We start from the raw sequence: 26,722 nt of genomic DNA, 5'->3' as shown, positions 1-26,722 counted from the left end.
TTTAAACAACTTAAAGATGTTGATATGTTTGGTATTATAAGATCTTTTTATTGTCAAAATTACCAAAAAATGTATAATTCTATGAAAATAATGTTTCGAGTTATATATATACGAAAATAATTTTAGAATAAACCTATATTAAAAATAAAATGTTTTAACATTTTACTTTTAGAAAAATTTATATGATTTGTAATTTTTTAAAAATAATATTTAATATTTAATGAGTGGAGGATAAGATGAAGATTTATTAAAATCTTTAAGGATATTTTAGAGAGATATAATATTAAAATAAGATCTTTTTTAAAAAATACCTCCCCCTTAATTTTTTAAAAACAGCTTATAAGCTGTCAAACAACTTATTTTGACAGCTTATAAGCTGTTTTTTAAAAAATTTTCCAAACACATTTTCAGAGCTTAAAAGCTCTAAAACAACTTATAAGTTGTTTGAAAAAGCTTTTAAGCTCTGCCAAACACCCTCTAAATCTTAAGATTCAAAATATTTAATACAAAAATTTCATTTATCAAAATCTAACAATGCATTATACAAAATATCGTGATAAAATAACAAAATCTCACAATATTATTGTTGTAAATATCATTGTACACGATGTTTGTTGTACTTTTAGCGTTTTTTTTTAGTTGTGAAAAAAATTTGTTAGGGTTTCAAATCCGTCTCAAGTACATTAGAAGTTGTAATCCTGAATAAAAATATGAGAGATGGCCTCACTGTTTGTTAGAACTTATTCTTCTTCTTGTTGCGTATTAAGAGATTTAAGTTCCTTATATTATTGACACCGAAAAATTTGAATTCTAATCAATTTTTTATGATGTGAAAACTCGCAACCGTTAACTTTTCATGCGCATTGATAGAGAAATCGAACTCCTGACTTCTGTTCAAGCGCACACCTACTTCACCAATTCGGACACCCCAAGAAGACAAATTTTTTACTCTTTGTAATATCTTTGCTTGGATTCAATCGATACATTGTATTTCAGAGAATTCATACAAATGCCCACAAAATAGAAATATCACAAGTTTGAAACAAAATCCCACGGTCGTCACCATATTATAACAAGGGGAAAAAATCAAATAACAAACTGTGGAAGAGCCCAAAACTGTGTGTGTGGGCTTTACAGGAGCCCATTCCGTTTTAAGGCCCAGATAATAGAGAAGATCCAAGTCCAATAATAACGGCTAGTGCTCTGGGGCTGGGGCAATTCTTCCTTTCTCGTCCTTTCCCTCAGTTCACATCGATCCACTCACTGCTCAGCGTATCTGCAATTTCCTTCCTTTCGCGCCAGAAATACAATGGGAGTCGGGGGAAATTTCTGGGATTTGCTCAAACCCTATGCCCGATACGAGGGCTTCGATTTCTTGAGGAACAAACGGGTTGCGGTGGACCTGTCGTACTGGATTGTCCAGCATGAAACTGCCATTAAAGGGTATGTTCGTAAACCCCACATTCGCCTCACCTTCTTCCGTACCATCAATCTTTTCAGCAAGGTACGTACAACCCTCTCTTCCTCATGAATTGACGATTTAGTTGTTGGATTTTGTCTTGATTGAAACAAGAAGTTTATTTGAGGCTCTATGTGAAGGGGGCTTTTGACTAATTGAGTGAAGTTCACTGGTTTTGATTCCAGTGTGCCACCCTTGTCAATCTTGTATGTGTAGGTTTGTTTGGGGAGTTTGAAATTGGTTTGGTGGTAACGAGGGTTTGATTTGTGTGTGATTACTTTGCAGTTTGGAGCCTACCCTGTTTTTGTACTTGATGGGACTCCATCTCCGTTAAAGTCTCGGGCAAGGATAGCACGGTATTTCAGAGCATCTGGCTTGGACTTATCAAGCAAGCCCGAGGCGGAAGAGGGTGTCTCGGTTGAGAGAAACTGGGCATTTAGGAAATGCGTGGAAGAATGTGTGGTGAGTGAAGTTGCTGTGTGGTTTTATTGTGATAGTTATAATTTACTGGAAATGCAACTTAAGTTATGATTGGACTGAAAATTTTGCATTTCGAAAGATGATTTGAACTTGGGATTTGAGATGAAGGATTTGGAATCAATCATTTTGACTGAAAAAACTTGAAATCCGAAGAGGAAGGATTTGAAGTTCGCAGAATTGAAAGGCATCCAAACAAATAAGATCCATTTAAATCATGGATTGGAAATTGCTAAGTTTGAAATTCTTCCATCCAAATGCTACTTATAGATAAATGCAAATGCTCATTTCGTTGTTCATCACTTGTCAGCTATCTTGTCACAAAATTCCAAACGGATTATTATTTAATCGAATAAATTCTAGATGTAGTTTATTTCAAGCTGTTTTCTTTGAGAAAAAAAATGAATTTTATTCCACGTGCTTTTATTTGTGGAGTGAGTTAATGCCTTGACTGCTTTCTGATGTCAGAAGTCCTTCATAAAAAGGATTTAACCTTTTCAGAGTTTGTAACTGTGTACTGGTAGGAATTGCTGGAACTCCTGGGAATGCCAGTTTTAAAAGCGAAAGGGGAAGCTGAAGCACTCTGTGCACAGTTAAATAGTGAAGGACATGTTGATGCTTGTATTACCGCCGACAGCGATGCCTTTCTTTATGGGGCCCAATGTGTAATCAAACGATTCCAGCCCAACTCAAAAGTGAGTATTTGATATGTTTCAAAATATATATTTTTTTCTTATCTGATATTTACAAGGCATGCTAAATTCTTGTTGCAGACCTCAAGTGAAAGAGAGTTGAATGTCATTCAGAAATATCTTTTACTTCCTCTAATGCTCGTGTAGATCGTATTTGCGCTTAACATAGTCACATGAATATAAATTTTAAAGAATAATTGTAATTTGTATCTGTTGGCGTTATTCTCTGTTCTTTTTTTAGAAAGAAAATTCACGACACTCTTATCCTATAATGAACAGGAGCCATTTGAATGCTACCATGTAGCTGACATTGAGGCTGGTCTTGGGCTTAAGAGGAAGCATTTGATCGCTGTTTCTCTGTTGGTTGGAAGTGATCATGATTTAAGTGGTATCCAGGGAATTGGGCTTGATACTGCTCTTCGTTTTGTCAAATGTTTTAGTGAAGAAGAAATATTGGATAGGTTTGTGTTCAACCACATGTGCATATGCATTCTCTGCCTTTTACATTCTTGTATCTATCTTTTAGTCATTGGAAATTAAATCAGAATGAAGTTTGAAAATTCCTTTCATGTTGTTCAGGTTGAATAAGATAGCAAAAGGAGATCCACTGGTACTCCAGGGAAATATTGAATCTGGAGATGAACTTGCACGAAGTTCTGATGAGTATTCACCAAAGCCTAAAGTTCCTCACTGTTCGCACTGTGGACATCCAGGCAACAAAAGGGCTCATCTCAAATTTTCTTGTGAGTATTGCAGTTCGCCTGCTGGCCAGAGTTGCTGGCAGAAGTCAGCAGGATTCAAATGTGGCTGTTCATCATGCGATTTTGTAGGCCTTTATTCATGCTTTGTCGTCCTTTTCTGACACTAAATCATTACTCTTAAACGAGCCATTTTTTTATTATACATTTTCCTTTGCTCTTCTGATCTTAATTTGAGTTTGGTGTTTGATGCCAGAGCAGGAAAGAAAAAGAAAACAAGAAAATCGAGGCTTGGAGGTTTAATGTTTGTCGAAAAATTGCTTCAGAGAGAGATTTTCCCATTGATGAAATTATCCATATGTATTTGAGCAAAAATAATGGGATTGGTACGTGACTTATAGTTGCTGTGTATTTCATGCATTAATAAGGACACCATTATAATAATAATGAAGAAATAAGAAGGATCGGGCCTTCATAATTGCTGTTGAACACTTATTTAAATCCTCTACCTGGCATCTCATCATGTTGCTTTGTGATAAAGGCCTTTGTTTCTTTCAAAATGTTTGTTAAGAGTCTTTTGGCGGGAATTAGAATACATATTTTTTGGCTTGTGGCAGATGACTACCCGTCCATAAGATTCGCAAGCCCGCAGACGGAATTGCTGGTTGATTACCTGACTTATATGCAAAACTGGGAACCATCGTATATCAAGAAAATGTTGCTTCCAATGTTATCAACGCTGTATCTGCGGGATGTGGCCTCAGGCCCGATGGATAACTTGTTGTATGAACAGTATGAGTTCCACAGCATTCAGCGTGTAAAAATAAGATATGGGCATGAATTCTTTGTTGTTAACTGGAAGAAAGCTGTTAATACGCTTGGTGCTGCTTCACACACAATCCTTGAAGAGTCTGATGTACAACAAGAGGAGGAATCTGGGGAAGTTGATGAATCTATTGATTTTCTTGAAGAGCCAGACGTTCCTCATATTCGCCTTCAAGATGGCTGTTGTTTTTTGTCCACGGATGAAGATATTGAGCTCGTTCAAAACGCTTTTCCCGAAAAAGCCACCAAATTTTTGGAAGAAAAGGTTAGTATCCATCTCCTCCCCCTCAAGTGAAAAATAGAGCAACTCTTTATTTGTTTTAAGATGTTGAGTTTGTTGCAACAGAATTTGAAGGAAATGAAATCACGAAAGAAGAAACGCACCTCAGGGTCTGAAGCAGCAACCGGTATTTCGGAATCACCATCACGAAGTGTGCAGCTAAGCATTACCGAGTTTTATAGTTCCTCCAAAATTCTTTGCCAAAACAAGAACGAGGAAAACACAGGGAATGGTCATGGTTCGACCGAAGGCAAAAGGAAAGAGCCTGGTTCAAGATATTCCAAGTCTGTCAGGCGTCGTCTCTTGTTTGGCTAAATCACTTTATTATGTTTATTGTTATCTGTAAATCCTCAGGTGAGCGCCTAGGCTGTGGATTTTGTCCGACGATACTTCTTGAAAGTGTAAATAATCCTTCGTGATTTGCTCTGTCTCAGCTTTTCTTGAGTAAATGGTTTTCTTTATATGCTTGAATCTTTTCATTTATTGGAAGCAGCAGTCTTTAAGTGGCATGAATGGTAAAATCGTTTACTTATTTACACAAATGACCTTTTTTAGTTAACAAATAATGCCATTTTTTTTTTACGGATTTACGTTTGGTGAACTAGATAAAAATTCACTCTTGTGGATTTCAACGGTCCAGATTTTGTCATCATTTTTCATTGCATGTCACGCGCAAAGATTTCTCTTCTATCCTGTATTAATTACTCATTCGACGTTAATTCAGTTATTCTGGTGAGGGATGTAAGAAATGTTATGATGACATGTGAGTATACACACACATGTACGTATGTGCGTTTGCATGTATGTATGTACACACATACATGCATATATATACAAGTTTAGGGGAAAAAAGAACAAAGAAGATTATTTTATTTCTCCGTGCTCAAAACATTTGAAGCAAACATCCAGGAATCTCAACTTTTACATGGGGAACAAAGGAATTTGCATTCTCGTGGCTAATGGTGATCTTACTTGCACTCAAATTGTGTCCGATCTGCTTCGACACACCAGCTATGAAGGTAGAACACTGAACAGCCGGTGGAGTATTCCAATAGAGGCCGTCGTTCTTTCCAAATGATTTTTTCTAAAAAGAAAATCTAGGTGATATTTCTGAAAATTTGTGTTTTAGTTGATGTTTTTGTGTTGTGTGACAGTGTTGGCTACTGGAAGTGGTTTAGATGTTTTGAATTCCATATGGGAGACAAAGGAGAGGATAGAGCTTGTCCTGACAAATGCTCAAAAGTTAGGACCAAATGGGATTGAGATTGTGAAACATATCAAGAAGAAGCTTCATCTTCCTGTCACATGTAAGCATGCATTTTGTTCTTCAAATCTTTGGATTCCCCACACCAATTTCCTTTGAATTTCATGTAAGCATAGGTTAAATTTGAATATGTGATGTAATATTTAATTAATGGTATTATGGGGTATTTTAATAATGAACAAGTGATTATGATTTCTTCTTTACATGTTTTTTATTCTGAATCAAATTTGATTGCTTGATCGAGTCTTAACTCCAGTATAGCGCAAAACTCGGCCTCGACTAAGCGGTTATGCGCATGCTATTTGCAGTGATGTCTCCTGAAAAGGGAAAGATGGAGTCTACAACCCAACTAAGCAACTTCTCAGCATATATTTTGAATAACTTGAGCAGTGATGACATTAATAAGCTCTGGCAATTTGCTTTAGACAAAGAAAAGTCCGAGAAAATATCGCAGATCACTCGATTATCAGCCGGTGAATGCAGCAGAGATGAACCTCCGGTAATGGACAAGAAACAAAGAGTTGTTTGGACAAAAGAGATGCATCAGAAATTCTTGGATGCCATTAAAATGATAGGATATGAAAGTGAGATTTTTGTGTTATTTGCACACCAAAATTCGATCTTAAATTTCTTGATAACTGTTTCTCGTGACAATTGTTTTGTACATTTTTGAAAGCAGGAGCAGTTCCGAAGAGAATCGCAGAGGCTATGGGGATACCGGGGCTTCGAAGAGAAAACGTAGCCAGTCATTTACAGGTTCTTTGAGATGAGCATCTACAATAATGAAATCTTTACTTTAAATGCTTATCTGATAAGATTGCATTAGCATTTAAATTCCCAATTTTTTTAATAAATGACAGTATAACACCAATAACTCTCTCAATAACAAAATCATAAATAATGATTATGTGAAATCCACGCATGGTTTTGCTTCCAGCGAACATGCTGTAGAAATTAGAATTCTTCATTGAAACAGGAAATTTAATCTTTCTGCAGAAATTTCGCAATGGCCTGAAGCGAGCTCAAGAAGTCGTTCTCGACTCAGTACCTGGCACGAGCACAATGGATGAAATCAAGAGATCATGCATGCTCAACAATACTGAAAAATCCGCAAGAAGATCCATCATGCAACACAATTACACACAGAAGAAACGTCACTTCGGTGAGATGAACAATTACACGAATTTTAGAGCTTCACGATTAACAGATAACCGGCTGCAGAACGTTCAGTTACATCCCAACTTCCGAATATATAGTGATCGGACAAAGAACATGCTTCTGAGTACAAATAAGAAAACATCATCCACATATGATAACAATTCTACGAGTTCTGAACCTACCTTCAGGTTTGTGGGATACAGGTTGACAAGCGATGAGAAGTCGATTGTGTTGTGTACTGAAGATCGGAATACCAAAACATCAGTCTCCCCAATTTTTTTCGATCAGCAAATAAACTTGCAGAATGAGATGCTGTTTCATAGCCCATTGACTTCGGAGACTCGTGGGAATGAAAATCTGGATCAAGAAATTTATTTCCCATCAAGGGAAACAACCCAGAACGAAGATTTCGTGCAAAATTTGTTGGCAGAGGAACAGCAAGAAGGATTTGAGGATGTCCTGATGGATATGTCAGGAGACACATTTCCTCAAATGTATTGGCAAGAATTCGAGGATGAAGTATTTAATCAAGATGGTACATATCCATCAAACATGTAAATGTATTCCTTCTTCAAAATTGATATTCATTTTGCTAACTTAGCAGAGAAATATGAAAAGTATTATCATCAGTATTATTAGAATCTCACATACCCGTTTTTCAAGATTCAACCCTTTTTGTTCCCTCACCTTAAAACTTCATCTTTTCACCACCATGGGAGCTTCACCACCACGTCAGCGCGAAAATCGTCCAACCATTCATGTGTGTGTGTTCTTTGATGTCACAGAAATCATATCATTTTTTTAAAAAGAAATCAATCATTCAGTGACAAACAATTATCAATTCTCATATTTGTGAAAGAAAAATCAGATTAAATATCATAAGATGATTATTGGCACAATAATCACAGGGGATATACACATGTTTCACTCCATCTCCAGTGAATACTGTTATGGCATCCAAGCCTTAACAAGAAATTTTGAACACAAGCCTAAACCTGTGAAATGTGAAACATAATTGACCATCATTCCAATAGGTTCCTTGCGAGTTTTCAGACGCAACGATCAGATTGAAGCAAACTTTCGAACGTGTATATATTATGACCTCAATGTTGCTTCTCCATCGACCCTTGAGTCGACGTCGATAGGAACAGAATCTGCATTCCTTTGGTTGCTTCGGTTGCCTACTGCGTGAGCAATAGCCGGTAGCAGCCACTGTTGAGAATGCTCACCTGTAATCTCGGAGCTGTCAAAATATTCAGCAGTAGACATTGTATTTGTGTGACACTGCTTTCTTTCAGAAGATTCGTCCACCGATAGACGGCATATTGGACAGGTCAGCTGCTTTCTCAGCCAAATATCAATGCAAGACAGGTGAAAAGTGTGACCACACTTGGGCATAATTCTCAGCACTTCTTTCTCTTCGTATTCTGCCAAACATATTGTACATCTGCATTGGATAAAGAATAATGAATTTCTCGAGTAGAAAACAATTTTCAGTTGTATCTGAAATTCATACTAGCTAGACTTACTGTGCATCTTCCATTGAACTGAATGCTTCCTGATTGAAATACATAGTCGGTATCGCATCAACTACAACCGGAGCATGGTAATTACCCCCATGTTCTTGCTGCCAAAAAGAAAATGAAAAAGAATACAAGGACTGCCTCATTTGGGACTTGCTAAGTACAAAATCAAATGAATTCTTGTTTTTAGTACGGAAGAGTCGCCAATTAAAATCATTTTAACTTCACCATAGACATGCAGCTTAACTTATGTGCACACTATAGATGTCAAAACAACAAATCATTGCTGCTTTCATTTATAAAGTTATACAAATTGCTGAACACGTTGCCTACGTCGATAGTATATTTATTCTCAATAAACTCCACCGAAAACCGAGCCACTTGGCATGCTTCAGGGCTCAGGCTCAGGGTTCTTCTGGTAAGAGTTGAGGAAAACCAGCGATGCATTACTGTAAAAGTATCCTCAAAGCACTAGTAGGAAACATACCAGCTCAAGATCGATTCTCGGGTCGATCTCAAACGTTTGCTGCTCCTCCATCCGGCGGAGCCTCCTACAAATCATTCTAGTGCACACAAAAATAATGAAAGTGGCACTCATACCAAAGCCTACAATAGTGGTAATCAAATTCATCCCCGAGCCTAACATCTCTGTATTCCTGTTTCTACAACCAAAGGGTAAACCAGCAAAATACTTGCAAAGAAAACAAAAGCCAAACGGGACACCGACAAATTCCCAAATCAAGATTCATGAAACAATGAGATTATCGAGAACTGAAACAGTATACTGAAAGTCAACCATTAGTGAATCCCACGTCAAAAACACATCAAAGCAACCTCAATACTCATTAAATTCAAGATTCAGCAACAAAAACAATGCTGCACTAAAAAAGACACAATCTTCAGAAGGGAAAGATCAAGATTCATCAACAAATGGGGAGATTTGACCACTGACAAACCAGTATCCACAAAAGGGGCAAACAAGAAACAAGATTGGCTCCTCTAAATGGATCCCAAAGCCCTTGGAGTGGACTCAAAAGTGGATTAAGAAGAAACCCGTCACACATAATGGATGAGAGTGCGAAGTAAACAAGAGTCTACCATATTTCCTTTGGCTCGTGTATGTGGACTTGCATTTACAATGGGGTCCACTTTAGCGAAGGGATCCTACTTGTTACGGGATGTATATAAATCGACGGTTGAGGAGAGGGGTCCTCGGGATTTGGCGGCTAAAGGGAAGAAATAAGAAACTTCCAACTGTAAAAATAATGTTGGATTCTGTGGGATTCCACTGTGAAGTTGGAAAGAAAGGCTGATTCTTGACAGGGATTAGCTTTTTACGTTAAATTGTATTGGACACTTGTGTTAGGTAAAAATTATAACATGATTCAGAAGCTTGCCACGTGAAAAACTTAGACCGGTGGATACGATTCAATCTGGAATTAAGGTCTCCCAACATCCAAGTTACTAGCAAGATAGGATTCCAATAATATTTTTAACAGTAATATTTTTTTATAAATAAAATCAAACATGATATTTCACTCATAAAATTGACTTTTAAAATGATTCTGGTTGAGTTTTTTTTATTATTAAATATAAAAGGGTTGAATGCATAATTTTTTTTTAAAAGAAATAATTAAGGATTCCATGTATAAGACAAATCCACATAAAATTAACTATACTTAGGATCGAATATTCGTGTCCTTGGTTAGATTTTGGACAAGTTTGCTTTAAATCCTCAAACCCAAATATAATATTGTTGTCAATCTTGTCATGAAAAAAATATTTTTGAACTCCATAAGCTACACAAAAATATTTCTGCAATCTCTGGCCCACGTGTTTTTTTAGGAGTGAAAATCAATACAAAACATTGAAAATATGATATTAATATATGATTTTTGAATACTAACTGATTTAGATCTGGTACAAAAGATAAAATTTTGGGTACAAGATTTGTTTTATTTATATCAACACTCACAACACATGTTTGGATACAAAATAATCATATATTAGTAACAGATCTAAAACAATTGATATTTCAATATCATATATTAATACTATATTTCCAATGTTATGTACCGTCGTTCAATTAAATTAAAAAAAACAAATATGTAAATAATACCAATACTTGCAGACATCTTTTGAGTACTAAAAAAATCATATATTAGTATCAAATTTAAAACAATTTATGGTCTAAAAACATGTATTAATATTGTATTTTCAATGTTTTGTATCGATTTTCATCTGAAAAAAACATGTGGGCCTAGGAAATACAGAAATATTTTGTTATGGTTTAGGGAGCTCAAACATATTTTTTTTTGACAGGCAATAAATGAAAAGTTATGTTTAGGTTTAGAGATTTAAAGAAAATTTATTTATTTTTGTCCATTTTAGATTTTTTCCCTCCATCAATAATTAAATTTTTTTAAAAAAAACTTCCTTTAAAATATGATAAAAATATTTCATCTCCGAAAAACTCGAGCATTTTTTATTACATTGATGTGCAAGTAGAATTGAAGAACCGTTGTAGTGACTAAAGTGGACATTGCTTGAAGGGTGATCCAACGTGCTCTTGGATTACGTCTTCAGCTCTATTGGAGGGTATGATCGAACAAAGCGTGTATGGATAATCCAGGAGGGTTTTTCGATCTTGCAGATCGAAAGGGTATTGATCGAACAAAGCGTGCATGGATAATCCAAAAGGGTTTTTCGACCTTGCAGAGGGGTAATACCCCCTCTGCAAATTGCATAGCCATGATTGGGCCACATGCAATTTACATGTGGGGCCCACATAAAAATTGGCCAATCATGGCCATGAAAATGCAAAGGGGATATTACCCCCTCTGTAGGGTCGAAGCACCCATCCGGGTTTTTCGACCCTGCAGAGGGGTAATACCCCTTTGCAAATTGAATGGCCATGATTGGGCCACATGAAATTTACATGTGGGGTCCACATGAAAATTGTGGGCCCCACATGTAAATTGGCCAAACATGACCATGGAAATACAGAGGGGGTAGGGTCGAAGCACCAATCCGGATTTTTCGACCCTGCAGAGGGGTAATACCCCTTTGCAAATTACATGGCCATGATTGGGCCACATGAAAATTGTGGGCCCACATGTAAATTGGCCAATCATGGCCATGAAAATGCAGAGGGGATATTACCCCTTCTGTAGGGTCGAAGCACCCATCCGCTTTATGATCGAAAAAAATCTTAAAGCGGTGTAAATGTGTCTTGAAACTAGTTCTATTATTTTATTTTTACTTTTAAAATTCAAATAATTTATTTTTTGTTTTTGCTCTCAAAATATGATACGATTATATAGTACTAGGGTGTTAGGACATCCGCATTGGTACTTATTAATCCTTATTATTTCATCATCCACCTCCTTAAAAAACGTGGGATCCACATGAAACATACTCATTACATTAACACATTCTCATTATTAATACACACACACATTCATTTAATATCAATACTCACAAAAAAACGCAGTCTGTTTCTTTTTTTTTTTTTAATTTTATTTATGGTATATAACGGGATTAATATGTATGAATTTTTGGGTTGACAGATTAATAATTCATGCACCCGGTGCATGAACATTAATTGATGTTATTAATCATCAAATAATGCATCAATGTAAATGCTCTTAGACTAACCTTCTTTGATATATTTGGTATAACGTTTTTAAGTACCGAAAATATGTTTACCAAAATTACAAAACTATCGAATTACTATTTTAATTTAATATATCATAAAAATCTATTTTAGTAAATTCATAACTTATCAAATCTAACATATATCTTATCCATTCAAAAATCTTTTAAATTTATAAAAAGTGTTTATATATATATTTATCTATTTATATTATTAGATTTTTTTTACAAGTAAACTCGTAGTTTTATTGTCAGGAAAAATATCCTTAATTACAAGATTTACTAACCAAAAAAGAAAATTCTCTTTCGTCCACACAAATGAGAACGGAGAAGAAATAGCAAAAAAAAAAAAAAAGTGAATGTGCCACCATATTCGCTGATCTCATACAGTGGCTCAGCGATAAGTTGTTGTTTTGGTCCAAAACTCTTCTAATATCTGTCGCAAGATGTCCAGCATAGCTAATATCCTCATCTAGCCTCATGACTGTTTGCACAGCCAGAAGAGAGTCCGAAGTAATCTGGTTGATTCGTAGATCTTTTTCCTGTGCAATCTGAATGCCAAAGCGAATAGCTAGAAGTTCCGCATATGTGACTGATGGAGGTCTACTATCTCTTTTCCAAAAGCAACAACCGGTTGACCTTCATGGTCACGAACCACCCCCCATAGCATAGTTGTTGGTGTTATCACTAAATGCTGCATCGACGTCCAAAAACGCAAGTGATTAGGCGATGGAGCCTTCCAAGACCATGGAGAGTTTGCTGCTATGTTGTTTAGAGTTACGCTATTCACCAAACGACATGCATGTTGATATTCTTGCAGCGCTGCTATGCCCCACTCCGCACACATCATTCCCCTCCGATTGTCTTTGGAATGTATTAGTTTCAATCTCTTTGTCTAGATAGTGTACGTGTGCATCGCAAAAAAATCAAAGTCCTTTCTCGAACCGAGTACTTTCCTTAAGGATCAAAAGTCCAATATCGAGAATCCTCTCTGCTCGTACTCGAGATAGGGATGGTAGTATATTTGCTGCAATATAAGGTGGGAAAAGATGATTAACCATCTGCTCATTCCAATTCCCATCCCTCATGAGATTGCATACCACACTATTTGTCTTCTGTCTTGCCTTACTGGATTTTGTGCCTCCCATCCCAGTACCCATCGATCCTTATACATGTCAATGTGCTCACCATTATTGTAGTGATCCGCACCATGATCACTTACTAATCAGAACTTAGGCATGCAATTTAAATAATAATCAATCATAATCAGAGAAAAATTGCGAAAACTAAAATCACTAAAATACCAGCATGGTAAATTCTAATGGATGATCCTGCAATCCTGCCTTGGTCACCACCAAATCTCTAGGAAAAATACATGCAACTGCCCCATCGAATGGGGTGTCCAGACAACATAAAATAACCGAACGTGAGCATGAAATGCTCAGTACGCTAGTATGAATAAACATACGCATATGATGCATGCAATGTAATGACCAGGAAATAATATCTGGGTAGACAGATCAGAAAGTGCTCAGACTGGCGCTTAAGACATGAGCTGTAGCCTTGGAGAATCAAACCACTGGACCCGACCACTCACTCCTAACTGGACGTGGACCTAGGATGTCCCCCGGAAACACTAGAGACGGAACGACTCGTTGGTCGAGTGACTCTCAGTGCCCCAAAATGTCCTAACAAGGACTGAGCACCCTATAACACAAGTTTATCTTGAAGAATATCCAAGCTCAATATGAAATGCACATGCAACATAATATCTCAAAGCAGTAAAACATGGATCATGCATCCATAATAATCATGACACATAAATGCAACACATAAGCATGCATACCCGCTGACAATCTCACCCAGTATTTACGCACCTTTCTAAGACAGTTCCTAGAATCCTTCATCTAGGTTCCAAGCCTACCATGCAGCACTACAGTTCATATTAGATGTTTTGACTAAGTACAGGGCTAAAGTAGATTGTTTTCAGAAGATAGTACGTTTCAGACCAGAGATGTCGGAAGAGTGGAGATTCTTTGGTAAGGGCTCTCGTTCTAAAATTCCTTTGATATCTGTCTTATCTATTACTAGATTATTACAGAGAGGAGCCAAAGAATTTCTTGTTTTTGCAATCGATATTCTGAAGTTTAGCCCTGAGCTGAACGATATACCAGTGGTTAGGGAATTCCCTGATGTGTTTGCAGATGAGATTCTGGGATTACCACCTATTCGTGAGATTGAATTTGGCATCGAACTGATGTCAGGTACTCAACCAATTTCGAAAGCTCCGTACAGAATGGCTTCGATCGAATTGAAGGAAATGAAGGAGCAGTTGGAAGATCTGATTGCCAAGGGATACATCCGACCCAGTGTATCGCCTTGGGGTGCTCCTGTCCTGTTTGTTAGAAAGAAAGATGGCTCTATGCGTCTCTGCATTGACTACCGCCAACTGAATCAGGCGACAGTTAAGAACAGGTATCCTTTACCGCGTATATATGATCTTTTTTATCAATTGCAGGGTTTGTGTATCTATTAGAAGATAGATTTGAGGTCTGGGTATCACCAGCTGAGAGTTCGTGAAGAGGATATCCCTAAGACGGCGTTTAGAACGAGGTATGGCCATTTTGAATTTCTTGTCATGCCGTTCGGTTTGACGAACGCCCCAGCGGTCTTTATGGGGTTGATGAACCGAATCTTTCAGCGTTTTCTTGATGAGTTTGTGATTATTTTCATTGATGATATCTTGATCTATTCTAAGAGTCGTACCGAGCATGCAGAACATTTGAGAACTGTGTTGCAGATTTTGAGGACAGAACAGTTATTCGCCAAGCTTTCGAAGTGTGAGTTTTGGCTTGACAAAGTTGTCTTTCTGGGGCACATTATTTCAGGAGATGGGATTGCTGTGGATCCCAGCAAGATAGAAGCAGTGAAGAACTGGCGCAGGCTGACTTCTGTGCCAAAAATCCGCAGTTTTATGGGTTTGGCGGGTTACTATCGTAGATTTATTTAGGGTTTCTCTTCTATTGCGAAGCCTATCACCCAGCTGACTCAGAAGAATGCTCCTTTTCTGTGGACAGATGATTGTGAAGCCAGTTTTGTTGAATTGAAGAAGAGATTAACCAGTGCTCCGATTATTTTTATTCCATCTGGTACTGGAGGTTTCACAGTTTATTGCGATGCTTCTCATCTTGGTCTCGGTTGTATTCTTATGCAGAGGAAGCAGTGATAGCATATGCGTCGAGGCAGTTGAAACCGCACGAGACTCGCTACCCAGTTCATGATCTTGAACTTGCTGCTATTGTTTTTGCCTTGAAGATTTGGCTTCACTACTTGTACGGTGAGTCTTTTGAGATCTTTTCGGATCATAAGAGTCTGAAGTATTTATTTTCACAGTCTGAGTTGAATATGAGGCAGAGAAGATGGCTAGATTTATTGAAGGACTTCGACTGCGAGATTAAGTACTACCCGAGGAAGTCGAATGCAGCTGCCGATGCTTTGAGTCGTAAGCTTTGCTCTTTATCTCTTTCGATGATCGGTGTTTCTCGTTTAATCGATGACTGTTGCACTTCTGGGTTGTAGTTTGAGTCAGATAGAAATCCGATAAGAGTTTGTGCGATTCAGGCCAAGCCAGAGTTGTTTGTGTCGATCAGAGAAGCACAGAAATCAGATGAGAGTATTCAGAAGTCGATAGAGAAAGTGAGATCAGGACACCAGTCTGAGTTTCAGGTCAGGGATGATGTTTTGTTTGTGAATAGCCGTATTGTTGTGCCTGAGATTGATGAGTTAAGACAACGTATTCTGAGAGAGACGCATTGCAGTTGGTTCAGTGTTCATCCCGGAGGCCGAAAGATATATAACGACCTGAAGAGTCAGTTTTGGTGGAAGAAGATGAAGAGTGATGTTGCGAGGTTTGTTTCCCGATGTCTGAACTGTCAGCAAGTGAAAGCCGAGAGAAAAAGGCCGGGAGGTCTTCTGCACAGTTTTTCTATTCCGGAATGAAAGTTGGATCATATCTCGATGGACTTCGTCACAAAACTACCCCGGTCTGTTCGGGGTTGTGATGCTATTTGGGTTGTGATTGATAGGTTGATGAAGTCTGCTTGTTTCATTCCGTATCGGATGACTTATCGACACGACCAGATGGCAGAGTTGTACGTCAGAGAGATCGTCAGATTGCACGGTGTGCCGAGATCCATTGTTTCTGACCGAGATCCTCCGTTTACTTTTCACTTCTGGCACAGTCTGCAAGAGGCTCTTGGTACTAGATTGCACTTGAGTACAACATACCATCCTCAGACCGACGGTCAATCAGAACGAACGATTCAGACTCTGGAGGATATGTTACGAGCAGTGGTGCTTGACTTTGGCACTACTTGGCAAGATTCATTGCCTCTCGTTGAGTTTTCGTACAACAACAGCTTTCAGACGAGTATAGGAATGGCACCCTTTGAAGCGTTGTACGGAAAGAAGTGCAGATCTCCTCTGTACTGGGATGAGATATCTGAGTCCCCAGACTTGGGACCAGATATGATTCGTGATATGGCTGAGCAGGTGAAGATTATTCGATTGAGAATGAAGACTGCTCAGGATCGACAAGCGAAGTATGCGAATATCAGACGCAGACCTCTATCTTTTGATCAGGGAGACCGTGTATTCTTGAAGATTTCTCCATTTAGAGGTACTGTTAGATTTGGGAAAAGAGGGAAGTTGTCACCGAGATTCATCGGTCCGTACGAAATTTTACAGAAGATAGGCGATCTAGCCTACCGATTAGCACTTTCTCCTTCTTTATCTGGTATTCATGACGTCTTTCACGTCTCGATGTTGAGGAAATACCATCTCGATCCTTCTCATGTACTTCAGCCTGACGAAGCCGAACTTGATGAAACTCTGAGTTATTTCGAAAGATCGATTCAGATCCTTGACAGAAAAGAGAAACAGCTCAGAACCAAAATGATTCCTCTGGTGAAAGTTCAGTGGAGTCGTCACGGAGTCGAAGAAGCGACTTGGGAGACAGAATCTGACATAAGACAGAGATTTCCTGAGTTATTCGTCTGATGTGAGTTTTAATTCTGTTCTTGAATTCTTAATTATCTTCTTATGAGTTGATATCGATGATTTCGAGGACGAAATCTTTTCTTAGAGGGGGAGAATTGTAACGCCCCGTTTTTATCTTAATTTATGTTATTTGAGATATTCGGTGATTTCAGAATTCGAGATCGGACTTTTTATTAATCAGGGACCTTTTTGCAATTTTCGGAAATTTCAGGGACTAAAATGCAAATTTGGGATTTGTTATATTATCTACTTGACTTAGTCATTCTTTTTCATTCCATCTTCTTCCTCCAACTCGTTTACAGCCATGGAAGGCGAGAGAAAGCTTTTTAAGCTTTTGTGATTTCTTTTCTAGCTCGATCCGTCCGATAGAATTGATTTCTGACTTGATATCTGCGATCACAGCGACGAGTGCTCCGTTTGGAAGTAAGTTTATCTTAATTATGAGAAGTTTGAATTTATTGATGTTGTCAGAATTTGTTTATATTCGGAGAGGATGATTATGAGTTAGCAGTGATCGTTTATCTAAGACGGTTCGAAGATCTAACGACAATCGGAATTGTTATGATTTTTCTTGTCATTTTCGAAAATGATGTTTTTGAGATGTGTTGATTTTGTGTTGGATTTGATGTTGAGGATTGGAATGAGTATGTTGAGCTATTTTTTTGCTGTCTGCATTTCCGGATTGGTCAGTTTATAGCCGTTATGCCGTCAATTTGAGTTTTGGATATCGTTTTGATATTTTGATCGTATTGAGTTTTGATTGAGTTTTGATCCGTGACTTCTTCTGATAGATTGATTGGGAGTCCTTGAAGTTGCTAGATGATAAGTGTATTTTATATACTTAATTTATATATGATTTTAATTGTTAAATATTAGTTTCGAGCAGATTTATGTGGGTGTTTTGTTGTTTTTGTGTTTGCATAGAATTATTGAATTATTGTGAAAAAGAGAAGAAAAATGAATTAAAGAGAATTTAGAAAAGAAAAGGAAAAGAAAAGAAGAAAAAAGAAAAGAAAAGGAAACAACGTACAGATCAAGAGAAGGAACAAAGTAGGCTTTCTTATTTGGGCCAAGGTTCAGCGCTTGTTGTTAGCGCTCCAAGATGTGCTAACGCGCTACTGCTTTGTTTTTGGGAGAATTGGAGTCAAGATTAAGGCGCGCCCGCGCCGTTCCTAGAGCACCCGCGCGATCGTGATTTGGAAATTTATTATCTCGGTCAATTAATTATTGGGCTTTTGAGTGGGCTTTTTCTTGAGCGATATAAAAGGGAATTCTTTGTCAGAGAAAAGGGGGGAGAGCCGCCACAACATTAATACAGGATATCAGAGATTGATCGTGAACTTTTGGGATTTTCTGGAGCTTATCTGAAGAACAAAGACGGAGTTCGATAGACCGGACACGGCGTCGATGGATTTGTTTCTTTTATCTTTATTTATTTAATTCTGAATTTATGTTTGGATTTTTGAACATGTTTTGGTTTATTCAGAATTTTATTATGAACTAATTTTTTAGAGTCTAGAGGTCGGATGAAACCTGGTGTAGACGCTTTCATGAATTCTTGATTTTATTGGATTGAGTTTCTTCTAGATTAATTGTTTTTTCTAGAATTGATTGTTTTTTCAATTATCTGATCAATAATTGATTTGTTATATTTATTTGAAATCATTGCTCGGGAGAGGGGATTTTGAATTGGACATTAGAAACTACACTGTTAATTATTTATATAGCTCGGGAGAGTGTATGATTTTAATATAGCTTTTAAAAAGAACATTGTTTTGTGATAGATCACTGCGATAAATTCTTAATAGAAATATTGGAATTGAATTGTAGTTGATAAACATTATTTGTTGCTCGGGAGAGGAAAATAATAAACTTAAGTGTTCTTGGCTATTAATTGACTGAAATTCATGAAGATTAATTATTTAGGATTGACTGTTGTTGAAACCAGGTGAAATCTATACCTCTAGACCATTATTCTCTGATTGATATTTATCTGAAAATTGTGTGTGTGCTATCTAAAATCATCTGATTATTTATTTTTATTGCAAAATTCTCAAAGTTTGATTTTCTAGATAAAGTTTAGACTATTCTAATTACAAGTACTAAATATTTTCATTTTACTCCCTGTGGGATCGATATCTGAATTATTCACTATATTAAAACTTGACACTCGTACGCTTGCGAGGAATTTTCACTATAAGTTTTTGGCGCCGTTTCCGGGGAGTAATTTTGATTATTTTTTTTAGTCTTGTTACCAATTAGTCAAGATTTTAATTTAGAGTTTTTTTATTTTATTTTTTTAAGTTACTAATTAATTTCTTTTTATTTTTAATTGCAGTCTATGCGACGATCTCAAAGTTCTAATTCTCTACTTTTTGATCCGGAGATCGAGCGCACTGCACGTGCTTTGAGAAGAGAGAGAAGAGAAGAAATTAATAACATGGCTGAAGAGAATGTGAATCAAGCTCCTTTGGTGCTAATTAGAGATCACTTTCGGCCGACGATCCAGGCTCACTATTCTGGAATCGCTCGTGGAACTATCAATGCAAACAATTTTGAGCTAAAGCCGGCCTTGATCAACATGGTTCAATTGAACCAATTTAATGGGAGTGCCACAGCTGATCCTCACTTGCATCTCAGGACCTTTTTAGAAATTACCGATACGGTAAAATTTAACGGTGTTCCTGAGGATATTATTCGTTTACGCTTGTTTCCGTTTTCTCTCAGGGATCAAGCCAGAAGTTGGTTGCAATCACTGCCGCTTGGAAGCATCACTACTTGGGAGGAGATGGCAGAAAAATTTCTTGCTAAATATTTTTCACCTGCCAAGTCCACCCAGTTGAAGATCGAGATCAGCACTTTCAGGCAGATGGATTCTGAACAGCTTTACGAGGCGTGGGAAAGGTACAAAGAACTACTTAGACGTTGTCCTAACCACAATTTTGCAGATTGGGAACAGATCGAGTGGTTTTACAACGGACTAAATGCGCCTACAAGGATGAATGTCGATTCTGCTTCTGGAGGAACTATTTTTGCAAAGGACCCCGCTCAAGCCTATGATATGCTGGAACAGATGACGATAAACAGTTTTCAATGGCCATCTGAGCGTGTGGGAGTCAAGAAGCCAGCTGGAGTGTATGCAGTAGATCCTCTCACATCTATCACGGCCCAATTATCTGCACTGACTACACAGGTAGCTTCTTTGAATAAGATCATTGTTGCAGATTCCATTGGAGTTGAAGGATCACATAACCCAGAGGAAGTTAATTATATCCATCCTAATGGCTACCGAGGTTATGGAGCTTACAGAGGTAATCCTATTCCCAATACTTTTCACCCTAATTTGCAAAATAATGAAAATTTTTCATATGCTAACAATACTAATAAGGGTGATGGTAAGCCATCTTTGGAGGATGTGGTTAGTACTTTTGTGCAGGAATCAGGTAAGAGGATGACGAGAACTGAGTCTCGCCTTGACAGTTTGGAGAAGCACATGGCCAACATGGGCGCGGTGTTGCAATCCATGGAGACTAGCATTGGACAGTTGGCGAATGCACTGAAGGACAACAACCGCGGCAAATTCCCTAGCAATACTGAGGTAAATCCAAAAGAGCAGTGTAATGCCATAGAGTTGAGGAGTGAGAAAGAAGTTGGAGTCCAAGAACCTGCTGTTGAAGAGGAGAAATTTGAGAAGAAAGTCGAAGAGAAGGAGCTTAAAACTGAGCCGAAACCGATGTACAAGCCTCCACTTTCCTACCCGCAGAGGTTCAAGAAGAAGGCGTTGGATGAGCAGTTCTCCAAATTCTTGGAGATTTTCAAGAAAATTCACATCAACATCCCCTTTGCTGATGCGTTGGAACAAATGCCAAACTATGCAAAGTTCATCAAAGAGGTGATGTCCAAGAAGAGGAGGCTGCGAGAGAACGAGGTGGTGAGCTTAACTGAAGAGTGCAGTGCCGTGCTTCAAAAGAAGATGCCACAAAAGTTGAACGATCCAGGGAGTTTTACTATTCCTTGCACAATTGATTCTTCTTATTTTAATAATGCACTTTGCGATTTAGGAGCTAGCATTAATCTCATGCCTTTATCGGTTTTCAGGAGCTTAGGACTTGGTGAGGTGAAGCCCACAATTATTGCATTGCAGTTGGCTGATAGATCTATTACATATCCGCTTGGAATCATTGAAGATGTTCTGGTAAAAGTAGATAAATTTATTTTTCCTGCGGATTTTGTTGTGTTAGATATGAAGGAGGATGCAAATATGCCTCTAATATTGGGGAAACCTTTCTTGGCCACTGCCGATGCCAAGATAGAGGTGAAAAAGGGTGCGTTGTCGATGGGTGTAGACGGTGAGAGTGTAATTTTTTATATATTCATGAAGTCATCTAACACCCCTATTGAAAAATTGTGCTTGATAGAGCCGATTATGAAACTGGAGAGATGTCAAAGAGCCGATATTGAGGTTGCAGCAAAGAGTAAAGCGCCAAACTTATCGACGAATAAAAACACGAAGAAAAAGAAATCAAAATTTAAAAGACGGGTCGTGGAATTTATTTGGCGAGTGAAAGAGAAAGGGAAGATTTAACACCGGTGAAAGTCGAGCTGACGACTTTAAACCAAGTCAACCCAAGATTTTTTTCTTTTCTTTTATTTGATTTTATTTTCAGTTTATTTAATTTTTGTTATTTAATTGTTTTAAGTTTTTTTTATTTTAAATTTTTGAGTTTGTTTTTTCCCTTAATTTTTAATTTTTTTTTCAGGCTCAGAATCTCAAATTCGAGCAAGAGGCGCGCCCGCCCCGTTAATCTGAGCGCCCGCGCTACACCTAGGAAGAAAATAATGTTGAAGTGCGAACTTGAAGCGCGCCCGCGCCATTCCTATCGAGCGCCCACGCTCACTCCTCGATACACTGATGGAATCTTGCGCAAACAAAGAATCCAATAGCGCCACTCATAGCGCAAAGGCGCAACTCGTTCGCGCAACAACCAGCGCAATCGCGCATCTTCCCATTCCCCAGCCCTCTGCGCAAACTAATCTCCCCAAGAGCGCTTAACCTTGCGCTATCGTGCTACCAACATTCCCATCTGCGCCTTTCAGAGCGCTAACGCGCCTACCACACCATAATCAGCGCTCATCATCTGCGCTTCATATAGCGTAATCGCGCCTCCTTCCTTGCGCATACAACTCCTAATATGCGCTTGTTTAAGCTCTAACGCGCAACCCTCTAACCCTCATCTGCGCTGCTCCTTAGCCCACAACCCTGCGCCAACGATTCCCATCAGCGCCACACCACAGCGCAATCGCGCTCCTGGCCTCTTCATATGCGCCTACTTCCGCGCTATCGCGCATCCCATCTTCCCCAACACCTCCAGCTCCCATTTGCGCTTCACCATGAGACAACGGGAAATCCAGCTGCTCACTCACATGCACCACGCATTATCCTAAGGACTCATCACAAGCGAGCGTATTAGCTGTGCCCACATTCCTTGCATGACAGCTAACAAGAAATTTCAGCATGAAGACCTAGAGATCACATACGCAAAGCAGTTGTTACATCACCTTCTCATCGTCATGCGCCAACAAGTCCCATGTGCGATCGTGTTTCCCAGCAGCGTGCAAACAACCTCATCTTCATGGCCATTCTTCCATACACCATCTACTTTCATGGCTACTATACCTAGCACTCGTTCTTTTTTTACTTAGCCATTAAGAGTTTGTTATTTTCTTGATTTCTTTGGGCTTTATGTTTGTATCTTTATAGTGTGCTTGTCTTATTTTCAGGTTAATGGATGCCAATGTTGCACTTATCATCTCTCCAATGGTTGCGGTTGCGAACTCTTTCTCATGGAAATTTTGATAACACCGGGTACTGATGCTCGGTGTCGAAGGTATGTGTCCCTTGTTTTTTTATTGATTTTTAATCATTAGGAACAATGATTATATTAAGTTTGGGGGGATGAATCATTTTGTGATTTAGTTGAGTAGTGGAATTTTATGTGTGCATTATTGATAAAATTTTTGTTTGAATTGAGTTGAGTTGAATTTAAAATAAGTCGAGAAATAAATGGATGCATGGCTGAGAAAGAAAAATTTTTTTAGGTGCTATTACTGAAATCCATGATTGTCTACCTTTCTGACAAATATTTTTGAGAAAAAATGGAACCAAGTGAATGAACAATTTCCTATATACTCTGTGATTAATGCTTGAATCTGATTTTTGAAACATACAGACATAGATATGATTGAGGCATTGTTTGGATTTTTTGGGCCTGATATTTATTGAAAAATTTTATCCTTAGTTGCCTAGTTGAGCCTACACATATATTAGTACATTGAGGTACGAGAAAATCTGAAATTTTTGTGAAAATCATCATTAACTGTTGATGAGTGTTCTTTTTCTGCACTGATTGAATTTGTATGATTTAATTGTGGATTGAGACTTGTCTAGAACTAGTTCGGACACTCTTCGAGGTGAAATACGGGCAAAACTGAGATTAGGAATGATTTAGGCGATTTTTCTGAATTCGTTTGAGTCTTTCAAGCTACCCTGTAATGAATTTTATCCCTAGTACCTTGTTTGAGCCTAATTGAAAATCGAATGGCATGCGTGTAAACGTGTGATTAAACCCCCATTCGTCATTATTTCAAGGTCCTACATTGACTACCTGAATAGCCTAAACACCAATTCCTACCTTTAATGGAGTAATTTGAATGCTAAAATATTGTATGCTCCTCGTTTATTTTGTGAAAAATGGAATGGTGTGGTGGATGAATTGAAAAGAAAAAAATGAAAAAGGTAGTAGAAAAAAAAATGATGAAAGTTGAAAAGAGTTGTGAAAGAAGATGAAGTTGAGAAAAAATTAATGAAGTGAATTGAAGAGAAAAAGTGTGAAATTGTGAATGAAAAAGGAGTCGTAATTAGAGTTTGAGAAAATTATAAATTACTCCTTATTTTTGAATTATTATCTTCGTTTGTAGCCGTGAGCCAGACCTTACATTATGAGCCAAATAAGTCCTATTGACCGAGTCTCAGTTGCCCAATATACTAGTGGAGAAGAGTTGCGAGAATTTAGCATATGGACTGTTGATTGATGCTTTTCATGATTATGAATTTTGATCGAAACACGCACACACTATTATTCTTTGCATTTATCTAATTGTGAGTGTTTTTGATAAATATCCTATTTTTGATCCCATGCTACCTTGAAAAGTCCTCATGATCTATGAATGTTTGAATTGAACTTGGAGAATGGTGTTTTGAATGTGAGTTGCGGAGATTGTGATTTTATGCGGTTATTTTGTTGTGACTGAAACTTTCAAATGTTAGTTGGGTGTGACGAGATTGGATTTGAATTTTTTTGAAATCATTGCTAAAATCATTGCTCCATAATATTTCTTGGCTATTCTTGTTGGTTTGATAGAATGAGTTTTGGAAGATATTTGATTTGAATTGTTTTGCTCGGGACTAGCAAAAGTCTAAGTTTGGGGGTATTTGATAAGTGTATTTTATATACTTAATTTATATATGATTTTAATTGTTAAATATTAGTTTCGAGCAGATTTATGTGGGTGTTTTGTTGTTTTTGTGTTTGCATAGAATTATTGAATTATTGTGAAAAAGAGAAGAAAAATGAATTAAAGAGAATTTAGAAAAGAAAAGGAAAAGAAAAGAAGAAAGAAGAAAAGAAAAGGAAACAACGTACAGATCAAGAGAAGGAACAAAGTGGGCTTTCTTATTTGGGCCAAGGTTCAGCGTTTGTTGTTAGCGCTCCAAGATGTGCTAACGCGCTACTGCTTTGTTTTCGGGAGAATTGGAGTCAAGATTAAGGCGCGCCCGCGCCGTTCCTAGAGCGCCCGCGTGATCGTGATTTGGAAATTTATTATCTCGGCCAATTAATTATTGGGCTTTTGAGTGGGCTTTTTCTTGAGCGATATAAAAGGAAATTCTTTGTCAGAGAAAAGGGGGGAGAGCCGCCACAACATTAATACAGGATATCAGAGATTGATCGTGAACTTTTGAGATTTTCTGGAGCTTATCTGAAGAACAAAGACGGAGTTCGATAGACCGGACACGGCGTCGACGACGGATTTGTTTCTTTTATCTTTATTTATTTAATTCTGAATTTATGTTTGGATTTTTGAACATGTTTTGGTTTATTCAGAATTTTATTATGAACTAATTTTTTAGAGTCTAGAGGTCGGATGGAACCTGGTGTAGATGCTTTCATGAATTCTTGATTTTATTGGATTGAGTTTCTTCTAGATTAATTGTTTTTTCTAGAATTGATTGTCTTTTCAATTATCTGATCAATAATTGATTTGTTATATTTATTTGAAATCATTGCTCGGGAGAGGGGATTTTGAATAGGACATTAGAAACTACACTGTTAATTATTTATACAGCTCGGGAGAGTGTATGATTTTAACAGAGCTTTTAAAAAGAACATTGTTTTGTGATAGATCACTGCGAAAAATTCTTAATAGGAATATTGGAATTTAATTGTAGTTGATAAACATTATTTGTTGCTCGAAAGAGGGAAATAATAAACTTAAGTGTTCTTGGCTATTAATTGACTGAAATTCATGAAGATTAATTATTTAGGATTGACTGTTGTTGAAACCAGATGAAATCTATACCTCTAGACCATTATTCTCTGATTGATATTTATCTGAAAGTTGTGTGCGTGCTATCTAAAATCATCTGATTATTTATTTTTATTGCAAAATTCTCAAAGTTTGATTTTCTAGATAAAGTTTAGACTATTCTAATTACGAGTACTAAATATTTTCATTTTACTCCCTGTGGGATCGATATCTGAATTATTCACTATATTAAAACTTGACACTCGTACGCTTGCGAGGAATTTTCACTACACTAGAGTTGCAGCTTTTGGCAAGTTTGGAAGAGTTGAGCCGGTATAGTATCGATGTCTTTCTATATCGATTAATGAACTTGATTGGATAGTTTTTGAAATGAGAATTGTTGTTTTCAGATTGAAGTTTGGAACGACAAAGAAGAGGTATAAGACGACTTCGTAATGGAATGGGACGATTAACTCGAATCAGGATTGACTCGAGTGTCCTAGAAGAAATCACATATTGCATGTTTTGATTTCTTATTTGATTATATGATTGAATTTATATTGAGTGCATTAGATTACATTGCATTCATATTGAGCCTTGATTTGTTCAATTTGAATTAGACGATCTAGGGATTGTAGTCGAGTAGCTTGGTAGGCGATTTACTACCTTGTCGAGTAGCTCACTATAATGCTCTTGAGTCTAGAGGATTAAAGCATGCCATGTCCACCTCGAGAGGGGAGTCGGTGTGATTGTGGATGTTTTAGCCTCGGGATCCCAAACCGAAGAAAGAAAGAATGGAAGAAATTCATTGATTGTCTGAGTCTGATAATCCAGAAGTTTAAAGACATGCATATCATTTTAAATACAGTACTTGATTGGATTATTTGATTATATGGGGAACGAGTTTTTATATGACTTGATATGTTTATTTGATTGCATGTCAGTCTCTTTTACTGGGAATATTATTCTCACCGGATTATCCGGCTGTTGTCTTTGTTTGTATGTGTACTTGGCAACAGGTAGGGCAGGAATGAATCAGAGACAACATGGC

General features: G+C 37.5%; 3 protein-coding genes across 3 annotated transcripts; 2 read left to right on the top strand and 1 right to left on the bottom strand.

Annotated features, from left to right (window-relative positions):
* The first annotated feature begins 1,245 nt into the window (after nucleotides 1–1,245).
* On the top strand, nucleotides 1,246–4,892 carry LOC140883596 (flap endonuclease GEN-like 1). Its single transcript, XM_073290135.1, has 8 exons — nucleotides 1,246–1,504; nucleotides 1,745–1,921; nucleotides 2,461–2,631; nucleotides 2,908–3,089; nucleotides 3,208–3,454; nucleotides 3,583–3,712; nucleotides 3,944–4,416; nucleotides 4,498–4,892. The coding sequence occupies exons 1-8, from the start codon at nucleotides 1,310–1,312 to the stop codon at nucleotides 4,744–4,746; spliced, it is 1,824 nt and encodes a 607-aa protein (XP_073146236.1). The 5' UTR covers nucleotides 1,246–1,309; the 3' UTR covers nucleotides 4,747–4,892.
* A 1,267-nt stretch (nucleotides 4,893–6,159) lies between these two features.
* LOC140882812 (uncharacterized) lies at nucleotides 6,160–7,574 on the top strand. Its single transcript, XM_073289015.1, has 3 exons — nucleotides 6,160–6,279; nucleotides 6,375–6,451; nucleotides 6,692–7,574. Exons 1-3 carry the CDS (start codon nucleotides 6,198–6,200, stop codon nucleotides 7,409–7,411), a joined length of 879 nt encoding a protein of 292 aa, XP_073145116.1. The 5' UTR covers nucleotides 6,160–6,197; the 3' UTR covers nucleotides 7,412–7,574.
* A 169-nt stretch (nucleotides 7,575–7,743) lies between these two features.
* Nucleotides 7,744–9,664, bottom strand: LOC140882813 (E3 ubiquitin-protein ligase ATL59-like). The gene is made up of 3 exons (XM_073289016.1): nucleotides 8,864–9,664; nucleotides 8,383–8,480; nucleotides 7,744–8,300 (listed from the first exon to the last, which is right to left on the bottom strand). The coding sequence occupies exons 1-3, from the start codon at nucleotides 9,020–9,022 to the stop codon at nucleotides 7,949–7,951; spliced, it is 609 nt and encodes a 202-aa protein (XP_073145117.1). The 5' UTR covers nucleotides 9,023–9,664; the 3' UTR covers nucleotides 7,744–7,948.
* Nucleotides 9,665–26,722: the final 17,058 nt, after the last annotated feature.

This window comes from Henckelia pumila, chromosome 2 (genome assembly GCF_033568475.1).
Source record: "Henckelia pumila isolate YLH828 chromosome 2, ASM3356847v2, whole genome shotgun sequence".
NCBI lineage: Eukaryota > Viridiplantae > Streptophyta > Magnoliopsida > Lamiales > Gesneriaceae > Henckelia > Henckelia pumila.
Note: the sequence above shows the minus strand (reverse complement) of the source record. Positions and strands in the feature narration are given on the sequence as shown.

What these genes read in the sequence shown, in the direction of transcription:
- LOC140883596 (XM_073290135.1), top strand. Translation starts at nt 1,310, where the DNA reads ATGGGAGTCGGGGGAAATTTCTGGGATTTGCTCAAACCCTATGCCCGA. An exon ending in AATGCGTGGAAGAATGTGTG is followed by an intron (nt 1,922 to 2,460) that starts GTGAGTGAAGTT and finishes GTGTACTGGTAG; the next exon opens with GAATTGCTGGAACTCCTGGG. An exon ending in GAAGAAGAAATATTGGATAG is followed by an intron (nt 3,090 to 3,207) that starts GTTTGTGTTCAA and finishes CATGTTGTTCAG; the next exon opens with GTTGAATAAGATAGCAAAAG.
- LOC140882812 (XM_073289015.1), top strand. Translation starts at nt 6,198, where the DNA reads ATGGACAAGAAACAAAGAGTTGTTTGGACAAAAGAGATGCATCAGAAA. An exon ending in TAAAATGATAGGATATGAAA is followed by an intron (nt 6,280 to 6,374) that starts GTGAGATTTTTG and finishes TTTTGAAAGCAG; the next exon opens with GAGCAGTTCCGAAGAGAATC. An exon ending in ACGTAGCCAGTCATTTACAG is followed by an intron (nt 6,452 to 6,691) that starts GTTCTTTGAGAT and finishes ATCTTTCTGCAG; the next exon opens with AAATTTCGCAATGGCCTGAA.
- LOC140882813 (XM_073289016.1), bottom strand. Translation starts at nt 9,022, where the DNA reads ATGTTAGGCTCGGGGATGAATTTGATTACCACTATTGTAGGCTTTGGT. An exon ending in CGAGAATCGATCTTGAGCTG is followed by an intron (nt 8,481 to 8,863) that starts GTATGTTTCCTA and finishes TCTTTTTGGCAG; the next exon opens with CAAGAACATGGGGGTAATTA. An exon ending in AGTTCAATGGAAGATGCACA is followed by an intron (nt 8,301 to 8,382) that starts GTAAGTCTAGCT and finishes TATCCAATGCAG; the next exon opens with ATGTACAATATGTTTGGCAG.